This window comes from Pundamilia nyererei, unplaced genomic scaffold (assembly GCF_000239375.1).
Source record: "Pundamilia nyererei isolate P.nyererei 1_Seehausen unplaced genomic scaffold, PunNye1.0 scaffold00048, whole genome shotgun sequence".
Classification (NCBI taxonomy): Eukaryota; Metazoa; Chordata; class Actinopteri; order Cichliformes; family Cichlidae; genus Pundamilia; species Pundamilia nyererei.
The window spans coordinates 1,002,925-1,013,721 of record NW_005187449.1 but is presented as its reverse complement, the minus strand read 5'-3'; the positions used below and the strand labels follow the sequence as shown (position 1 = coordinate 1,013,721).

At 39.2% G+C, this 10,797-nt stretch overlaps 1 protein-coding gene across 1 annotated transcript; it reads left to right on the top strand.

The window, feature by feature from the left end:
• The first annotated feature begins 4,780 nt into the window (after positions 1-4,780).
• On the top strand, positions 4,781-9,833 carry LOC106456206 (bifunctional protein GlmU-like). Its single transcript, XM_013910766.1, has 3 exons — positions 4,781-4,893; positions 8,729-8,920; positions 9,009-9,833. Exons 1-3 carry the CDS (start codon positions 4,891-4,893, stop codon positions 9,267-9,269), a joined length of 456 nt encoding a protein of 151 aa, XP_013766220.1. The 5' UTR covers positions 4,781-4,890; the 3' UTR covers positions 9,270-9,833.
• The last annotated feature ends 964 nt before the right edge of the window (positions 9,834-10,797 follow it).

Here is a 10,797-nt window from a genome sequence, read left to right as displayed (position 1 = left end):
CATATGTGGACGCCAGGTCCTAGGCGGTTAAGGCACTTTTGCATTGGCTTCATTTTTCCTGATTCAGAATTATGTTCAACTTGTATACTTCCAATGGTGAAAGCAAATGACTGCGTATCCTTGAGCCTGGTTCTGTTGGAGACAACTTCCAGTTAAAAGGGAGTTTTTTATTCCCACTGTCTCCAAGTGATCCTCATAGGGGACCATCTCATTTTTGATGTTCTCTCTCTTATATATAATAATAGTGAGATAATAATAGAGAGTGTCTTGAGATGATGCTTTTTTTGAATGTAAAATCATTTTATTGAACTGAATCAGGTTTACAGTCGATGGAATGACAGTATGATGGTATCTGGACTGAAGCACTGCACAGAACATGTTTATGATATTATGATGAACACAGAGTTGTACCTTCATTAGTAGGCTGAGCTGCAGCAGGGGCTGCTGGGAGTTTGACAGCTCTGTGGTGTGTGTGTGTTTGTGTGTGTGTGTGGTGGGCAAGGTGGTTAAGGCTGAGGCAGCAGGGGCTGCTGGGAGCTGCTGGTGCTGTGGAACGATGCCTGAGCCGTCAGTAGCGCTCCTCCACTTCTTCTGCATCGGACACAAGCTGACCCCCACCCCCCAGCACACACCCTCGTTACACACACACACACACACACCCTCTACATACACACACAGGCCAGGCCAGCCGTGCCTTTGTCTGCCGTGTCCACATGCATCTGTCATGCATGGCAGCGTTGTCAGTGACAGTCTGCCATTGTTGCCCTAAACCTCCTCCATTCACCCCCTCCTTCAGCAGGAGACGCAGCCACAGTTTGGGGTAATTGCTGGTCCTAATTAGTTCACACACACGGACACACACAGACACACACATACACACTCCTGTAAACACACACATATTTGCCAAAAATACTGATTTAATGCCCAAATCCTATTAAAGGGAAGCTTCGGCAAAACAATGAAAAGTTGAGTTTTGTGAAGCTCCATTGTTGCTCTCTAAAGAGAAGGTTTATCTCTTAATTCTGTGTCTAAGAGTGCAGTTGTGAAAAGCACAAACAGCCACCGAACCGGCAGCTGTTCAGACTTTTGCTCTAAAGAGGGCAGTACATGATTCAAATAAACAAAGCAGCAGTTTGAAGGAATTTTTGCTGATCTTTTTTGAAGAAATACCAACACTGTTCTTTGTTTTAACGATAAAACCCAGTCTGTAAAGATGTTTGCATTTTGGTTCACTAGTGCAGTTTAAAACTTTGTTATCAAAGCTGATAAAAAGGCCTGATGGGTTTAGCTACTCATATACTGCTGGGTAGCTTCAGCTATAATACCACAACATCCTGCATTTGTCAGTTTATATTATAAAATCTGCAAAATAAGAAGTACAGGTTTGATATAAGTGGTATCTATCTATCTATCTATCTATCTATCTATCTATCTATCTATCTATCTATCTATCTATCTATCTATCTATCTATCGATCTATCTATCTATCTATCTATCTATCTATCTATCTATCTATCTATCTATAAAGCTACTTTTGACTGATTTTGCATCATATGCTGAACAAGTGAATAAAGTAAAGGGGAGAAATGACTCCACAGATTGTCCTGCTCTGACCTCATACTCATTATGTTGCTCTGTATGCTGCAAGTTGTTGCCATGGACGCTGTAACCTGATAGTAATCACGCCCTCGCAGGGGGAATTTACATGTGAGCACCTCTACTTGAAATAATCGCCCGAGCGTGGCCTCATTGGCTCCCAGGGGTCCCGACACAGCCCTGATTTAATCTGCTCATTATTACACGGAAAATTCAGACAAAATACATCCGTGGATTTATCCCTGTGATTTGCATTCTCCCCCTTTTTTTGAAAAATACACAGTTCGTGTGTTTGTAATCTCGAAATCACTGTGTGCAGTTTGAGAGCTAGAAAATCATTGTGGAGGTATTTCAGTTGTTATAGTTTGATCAGCTCTGGTCATCCCTGCTCAAATATTAATAAAAGTGTTTTTCACTTGTCTTCTGTTGCTCTTTTGCTCCCTTTGTGGCTTTTTAATAAAGATCAACAGAATCTGAGCTTTCTTTCACCCCAGATTGCTCTTTTTGACACATTTCCACTAAATCAGATCCATAACACATTCAGCTGAGTCTCAAAGATCTTTTTTCAGTTCCAGTTCATATCCTTTTTTGGGGTCACTCTTTGTTTGCCCCTCGTCTCTCGCACAATGTGCCTCGTTTTGTCTGGCTGTAATTTTTGAAAGGCAACACTTCAGCTCCTAAAGTCTGGCTTTTACTGACAGCCTGTGAATAAAGCAGATCCTGGTGTCATGGCCTCGGAGGTTTTCTGTGAACGTCTTTGTGTTTCTGTTTTCTTGTTACTTCCGCCACGAGGTTGTGTTTTTTGTAGTGCTGCTTGTGTGTTGCTCTGTCTGTAAACACGATAGAAGTGTTCTGAATAAATGGGGTGTAGAAAAGGGCCACAGTAACAGTCCATGAAAATTTGCCTTACATTCACCATCTTCAAGGTCAACTTTGACTTTGATTTATTGGTAGAAAACTAGCAAAAAGCTTTATAACTCAGAAAGTGCTGTGCTGTGTGCTAAACAAAGTACATATGTATTATATCCACAGGAATATAAATGTTGTTGTAGTGTGTAAAGTCATGAGTTCTATTTCTTGAGTATTTGATTCCTATTTTATTTTACTTTAAAGTCTATCCTAGTCACAGTGTTTTGGTTCCTGTTTAACTTTATTATTGTTCACATGATAATAAAGTTTTGTGTTTCCCTCACGCACCGCTCCACACGCTGTTCTTCTGTGCTCCCCTGTGTCTTTGGTCGGTCATTTCCTCTTTTACTTAGGAAGTTTTCACTTATGTCTTAATTTGGGTTTTGCGTCCTCCATCTCTGATTGTCTTCACTTGTGATGATTACGTGTATCCATCCGTGTCAGCGGTGTTAATTTGTGGGCTGTGTATAGTCTTGTCCTCCCTTTGTTAAGGAATATGTCCTCTAGTTGGCTTCCCGTACTTTTTGTATGTACCCTTTCATACAAATTCTGGTCACCCTGAGTATAAGACACAACTTGCCTAGCACGACCAAATACAGGGACAGAATCAAAACTGTCATGAAGTTTGCACATTTTAGCATTATGTGCTCCAGCAAACAGTCAGTCAGGACACACACGTTAAAATAAAAATTGCATAGAGCCTAATAGGATCAGTGAGGATTAAACTCTGATCTCATTTTTCTTTAAAAAAAATCTGTCACCAGTTTAAATTCCCCAGCAGCATCCTGCATCCAGTCTGTTGTAGAAGAAAGCTCAGCTAGCAGCTGTAGTTACACCTACGCCGAGTATTGCCTTGAGCATCTCCACACATGCCGCTTTTATAAAGAAAAACAATATTTATGTGTGTCTTTTCAGTGCAAAGAGTTAAAGGTATTCAGATTATCCTGTGTGTGCAGCTATGTGGGAGTCTCTGTGGAGTCATTTCACAAACTCCAGCGCCATCTAGAGGTACAGACGAGAAAGTTCCACATTGAAGATTTCTAAACAGAGAGAGTTCGGGCATGCTCGGGTTTATGAATGGAAAATAATAAAGTAAATAAAGGATTAAAAAAAACATACTCAAAGCAGATCACACAGCATGAAGATAAATATATATATACTGACACATGACGTGTACAATATTTCTGTTTTATTTTTTAAATTTATTTTTATTTTGGTCCACTCAAGATGTATAAATAGCCATGACTCTGATTCAGGTGTATTAATGTGGACAGGCTGATAACGAGACAGTGGAAAAATAAAAACAGAGTCAGAGTAATTACAGAAATATGAATATGTCGATTTTATTTTATTTTTAAAACCTGATGGGGGTTTTTTTAGTTACAATCACACAGAGATGATGATGTTTTTCTGGTCTGCTTTTTAATTTTAAATTTAATAATAGTTTAATAATTAAGTTATTCTGCATATGCATGTTTATCAGGATGGCCAACGCTGGATTTTGTTTCTCCATCAAGAAAATGACACTATTAGTGCTGGGACTTTTTAATTCAGTGCAAAACACATTTATTAGACCACCTGTCATTAAAAGACAGCTTTTCAAATATTTTACAGATCTGTCAAAAACATTTTTAAAACAAGCACTCCCCCAAAACAAACCATGTGTCATTTATTAGGTAAATAAAAAATTGAAATCGTGTTTTTATACCCATATTTGAGCCACAGTCTCAGAAACCTAACATCCAACCACTAAAACTTGTTTTCTCATTAGGAATTCAAGTAATTAAATGTAATCTGGCATCTTAATGAAATAAATAAAAATGTGTTTTATTTTTTTCTGCCTTTTTGTTAAACAGTAAATTTGAAAATCCATAGATAACAAAGATAATTATATTTGAGCATTAAAAATGCAATTTCGATTGCAGAGCTTTTGCGTACTGGTGAATTAACCATTAGAGAAATATAAAATCTTTTTTGGTACTTACCAATACTTTTTACAATTTAAATACAACTTGGGAAAGTTTTGGCATAGACCTCGTAATAAGACCTCGCTTATATCTTATATTTTGAGTTCAGAATTGGGGTTTCTCTTTTATTGTGTGCATTTATTTATCTGTTTATTTTTGTTCTTTTAGCTTCTCTCATTTCATTTGCATCACCGTTATTATTTTCACCATGCAGAGCTTCATATTCTCCAGCAGGTGGCGGTCAAAGACAAGAAAAATAAAACCCTAACTCCACACTCAGCAGGAAGTGAGACGTTTGGAAGGTTTCTCTGGCTGCTGAGCATGCTCAGTTCAGTCCACAGCGTAATGGCCCTGCGTGTGTGTGGCTTTAAATGTTTACCTGAACTTTAGTCCCTCAGGATCCTCAGCGCAGTGCAGAATGGTAAGTTTCTTCTACTTCATCACCTTTGGTTCCTTTTAAAGCTGCAGATACATGTGAATTTCTTTAAATGTCCCCGACAGGTTTGTTTCTGTCTTCCTCCAAAAATATAAAGTTAAAAACATAAAATTACACCAGCTCCTTATTTTGTAAAAGAAAAGATACTTGTCTACGTTATTTTGTGGCTCACACAGCAGCTGCAGACATTCAGCTCAGCCTAAAAACTTCTCATGACCCTCTGATGAGCCCTGCCAGCCACAGTCATAGTCCTAAGGTATAAAAACCAGACCCTGTTGGTCTTTTTTTGTTTGTGAACAACCAAGTGAAACTTTATCAGAACATACTCTGCCTCACTATTATCAAGGTATTTGATGATATTTATAACCTGGCTTTATGACTGCTGACTCTCCTGGCTGTTTGGTACTCCGAGAAAAGATATGAGTTCAGTCAAGAGACCACTGTTGTCAAAAGATTTTTCTGTCTACCTGCACGAATGGAGATGCTGGGATGGCGGTGTGTTGCAAAGCGGCTTGCAAAATTGCAGCAAATGTGAGTGCGTCGCTCAACATTGTCACCATTTCAAACAAATGTAAAATTAATGTATATAAAGGATCATACTCACTATAAATCGCCTTGAGGCAATTATTCTTTTGATTTGGTGCTATATAAATACAATTTAAGTAAGTAGTAGGACATTGCTATAATAGTAATTTCATTTGTTTTTATTGTGTTTTTATTTTAAGAATTTTATAACATTTATTTTAAAAATTGTTTTAAATTGTTCTAAAAGAGGCAGCTGTTCAGCTCTAAATCTGACTACGGGTAGAATTAGCTTTTTGCTTTTGTTTCTGTGAATGGAAGAAGTTTCCTCGTTTCTGTGAGGCTTTCCTCTCCTGTGCCAGAATCAGTTTATCAGCACGCTGCTGAGGCCAGTTCTGCTTTGTAGCCTTCTGAGAACTAAAGTTTTAAAACCAAATGTTACCCAGAAGTTGGGTAAGAGGAAAATCACAACCTGTGAATCACTGGTATGTTTCTTACCCCTGTCATAGATGTCACACCGCTGACATTAGTGATTCCAAATTTAGGACCGGCAACTTGAAACCATAAAATATTAAGTCTGCGTACAGGGTCTGTTTTTTTTGTTTTGTTTTTTAACTGCTTACCACATGTGAAGATCCTGTCATTGATCTCTGCTGCAAAACCACATATAAAGTGATGCCAAAGTTTTACCGACTTTACATCAAAATGGAAGAAGCCACCGTGACGTCAGTCACCCACAGTCGTTTGTGAGCCAGAGGTGACTGAAGTAATGTGAGATGGTTGAGTGTTAAATTATCAGCTACACCCTAGCTAATTGACCATTTGGTAAGTTATCAGCTGTGTTTGTGCAGCACACATGTTCATAGGTTCTAAGTAATAAAAACTCCAATTTCAGACAGTTTCATTAAATTTGTTTTAAAAAGGCACAAAAACCACAAACATGGTGGAAAAGTCCAGTTCAGTGATACGATTAGTGAGACAGGTGAACTTTAAGCCTTACCATTATTCGAATAAAAATAAATAAATAAACTTCCAGTAAAAAGTGTATGAAGGAGACTTTTCATAGAGGCAAAAGTAGAATTTATATCAGGCTGTAAACATGTTTATTGCTACTGTAATGTTGGACATTTGAACATGGGAGGCTGGGATTGGCTCAGTTTTGGAGCGTCACGTAAAAATTAGATTTTTCAGTAAAAAAAAAAAAAACTAAAACATTTTGTTAAAATTCAAAACAGAGGAAAAAAAGAAGAGTGAAAAGGTAATTCAGATAAATACACATAACAGTCTGAAAGCAGTTTATTAGAGTGTTTTTAATCTGCAGATTTGTGTTCAGGGACAGGACACATGGGCAAGCCAAGACCATAGTTTGATTGAACGCCACATTGTAATTTATTTTTACATTTACAGTCAGAGCATGATTTCTACTCTTCTTTCAGGGTGGATTTATCTTAGTTTTTACTTATTTTTGTATTCTGAAACAACTGGGGTTAAATCTCTTGTGCGTGTGTGGAGATACTGGACACGAGTTATCTGAATATTTAGTGTTTTCTTTCTGGGGTAAACGGTTCACTGCATCAACATTATATTTAGCAACATATCACGTCTTTGTTTTGTTCAAAATGTATTTATGCCCACGAAACTCAAGTTTATTTATAAAGCACAAATAACCAGACAAAGTGCTGCACAAATATGTGGAAAAATGTTATTACTAATAAGTCAGCCATTGTTTACTTAAGATAAAATATGTAATTAATAAGTTTCAGCACACGCCTGGTTAAAAGCCAACAGATATGTAATAGTCGATATCTGTAAACTGCAATACAGCAACTCCCTGCTGGACTTTAACCTTTTATCAACCACCAGGTTACCATTGAACTGGTAGGGTTTTTGTAAGGTTCAAATCTAACCCATTCTAGCCATGCCCTTAACTTACAAAATCCTTAAGCAGTATTCTGATTGATGAGTTATTAAAAAAGAAAAACTCCCATAAAAATTTTGTGAAGGAGGAAACCGTCCACAGAGGCCAAAGTAGAATTTTATAGCGTGCTGTAAACGTGTTTATTGCTACTGTAAAGTTGGACATTTTAACATGGGAGTTTGTGGGGCTTGACTCAGCTTTAGAGCATCAAGTGGACGATGATGCTCCAAAACGTAATGAAAAAAGTTTAACTAAAATTGAAAAGGCAGAAAATAAGTGGAAAAGTGATTCACGTGTATACATTTAACAATCTAATGACAGTTGATAAGAACGTTTTCCTTCCCCTGAAAGAGACGCCACAGAGACACTGAGACAACAAAGGTTAGCTTTAGGAAAATGTGCATTTAAAAAAAACCAACCATACATATACCTGACATTTTACTCATGATTTGTTTTGTCTTTTTAATCGCATATTTGTTTCTAAGTGATGTTGTTCTGTTTTCATGAACGTACATGTGCAACATTTATAAAGAAACAGAACTGGTGGATGGATTGAGCCCTGGGGCACTCCACATACGAGAGGTGCAGATGACAATATACATCGATTCATATGAATTCTGAAATATCTGTTTGAGAAGTATGAAGAAAACCATTTGAGAGCAGTGCCAGTGATGCAGACCCAGTTTTGTAGTCTGCTAATAAGAGTAGCATGATAAATGTTGAAAAGGCTAAAATAAATACTATAAAATGTAAAGCTGCTGTCACTTCCCACATAAATACTGACATTTCAGTTGACTGAGTGGCTTCAACATTTTACAGCAGCTTGTCCTCAAACTGGAGTTTCTCCTGCTCTTAAAACAAAATCAAATCCGACCTTCCGTTAAAGCTTCGCTGTCTGGCTCGTCAACATGTCGGGTAAATAAACGTAAAGTAATGTGATGTGTGCTCCACCTCCTCTGACTGTTTTCTTAAAAAAGGCTCTTTGTAAAGCTGCTCCATTAATGTTGGCTGCACGTGACGCCCTCTTTCACCCCCGCAGAGGTCAGAGGTCAGCCTGGTGTTTGGATAAGCACACTGATCCTGTTAAAGATCTGAATGGACCACACACACACACACACTCACACACAGACCAACAAAAGAGATATTTTTGTCCACTCTGGAATAACGCACAATTCTGTTGTTGTTGTTGTTGTTGTTGTTGTTGTTGTTTTGTTTTGTTTTGTTTTTTATCAATTTTTTATTCATTTATTTGAAGTCTGAGTTTGAGTTGTAGAACATAAATAAAACGGGACATGAGAAAAGACCTAATAAATTAATTCCCCTTTTCTTTAAATGAAGGAAGACGAAAACCACAGGAATAATTCTGTCTTTATCTCCCAGAGTTCAGCAGGAGCAGGATCGGCCCTCCAGGTCCATGCGATCAGGGTCCGCCCGGGTCAGGAGCTGCTGGGAACTCTGCAGGCTTTCGTGGAGGAGAAGCGTCTCCAAGCGCCGTTCATAGTCACGTGTGTTGGCAGCCTCACCAAGGCGACGCTGCGGCTGGCGAATGCCACGGCAACAAAAACAAACGAGGTAGTCGAGGCAGCGTGTTGGGTTGTATTTATAGAGCTCTGAGACACGTGGGCTCGTCATGATGTCAGCTTTTAAACTTTTCCTTCAGGTGGTGCACCTCAGTGGGCCCTTTGAGATCGTCTCCCTGGTGGGCACTCTTAACCCAGACGCCCACATCCACATCAGCCTCTCAGACTTTGAGGGCAAGACAGTGGGAGGTCACGTGCTGGGAGATCTGGAGGTGTTCACCACAGCTGAGGTGGTCATTGGTGAAGCGGTAGACCTGGAGTTCACCAGAGAGATGGATGAGCACACGGGTTTCCCCGAGCTCGTGGTTCAACCACGACCACAGACCAACCAGTCAGCCTGAATGAAAATTACAGGAATCGTTCATCTTTACATTTAATATCTAGTCTGTGAATCTGAGAGATTAATTAAAAACTTATCAGCAATATTTGAGCCGCAGCATTTACACCTGCAGGGCAGCTAACAGAACATCGATCAGCTCCACACAACAATCGTCCCTCAAGAATCTGTCTGTACCCAACACATGACACATCGGACTTACATCATGTGCTTTTATGTAAATCCCAAAAGTTGATTCTATTCATCTGGATGTCCAGATAATTTACTTACCTGGATGATTGAGCATACATCAAGGCAGGTCTTACGTAGGCTTTTTATTGTCCACAAAGCAAAACTGTGGGACTGGTGAAGCTTCATCATGAGCTATCCTTGAAGCTAACTCTGAGATTAACACTGTGCTGAGAAACTCAGTCAATGCTTCATGTTGAACTAGAAGAATGTGACATTAACTAAACTTTCTTCCAAATCTAGCAGAAATAGTCTCAATAAATACTGACTGTTAAATTACTGCAAAGATGCAATGAGATGACTTTGTTGAAAGAGCACCATTAAAGGCTTAAATCCTGAAGAATGCTTGAAAGGAATTTTTGCATTGTATATATCATTTAAGGTATTTTTGCAGGTTTTCATCTCAGTTTACTGGAGTTGATGGTGCACATAAAAACAAGGTTAAAAGTTGATGTAAGTTAAACGAGTTTAAAGTTGTTGTTCTGCACAGAGATGGCTGAAGGGATCATTTGTAAAATACTCAGCAGGCATTTCAAAATTGTTTGTTTTGTGCTCAAATAATTTTAAAAAATGCAAACCCTAGCAGTTTGGTTAGCGTCGGGACAGAGGAGCGATCATTTCTCCTGCACGCTTGTGCTCTGCAGTCTTTACAGTAGCTGCTCCGCTTCCAGGAGAAAGAGGCGGGGCACATTAAAGTCGAGCTACAAAGGGTCCCCGCTGCAGCTTTGTGCTTTTGTTTGTCCGCGTCAGCGCAGCATGGTGGCCAAAAAAGCGTTGGTGGTCTGCCCCTGTGTCCCCGTCCCCAAGGGGGGCAGGGGGCCGTTTAACACATCCAACTAAAGCAGCTTTGTTTTCCTTCCTGACAAATGAGAAGGCGATGCAGGCGTGCAAAGCAGATGTTCTGGATTTAAAATATCACTTTTTGATCTCCATCCGTTCTTTCGTTGCTTGAAATCACATCTTAATGTGGCAGAGGTGATTAAACATCACCAGCGTTGTTTTATTCGCTCTCACGTACCCTCGCTGTGCGTCCACACAGAGATATGTTGCTGTTCTTCTTTAAAATGTCGCCGACTAACAAGTTAAGAAGTAAGAGTTGTTGTTTATTAATGTTTGTGTCTGGCATCCTGCTGTGAGGCACCAATTACTTTCTACTGTGAGTCTCTTGCTTGACCGAGAGATGGCTTTAATTTGTGCGCAGCTTCAGAGTTCAGGTTGCTGTGTTTGTGCCCACACTGCGGCTCGATGTGTCCCCATGCTGACCTTTTAAAAACACACAAACACGAGCATTTCAACACTGTTAT

What these genes read in the sequence shown, in the direction of transcription:
- LOC106456206 (XM_013910766.1), top strand. An exon ending in CGGCAACAAAAACAAACGAG is followed by an intron (nt 8,921 to 9,008) that starts GTAGTCGAGGCA and finishes CTTTTCCTTCAG; the next exon opens with GTGGTGCACCTCAGTGGGCC.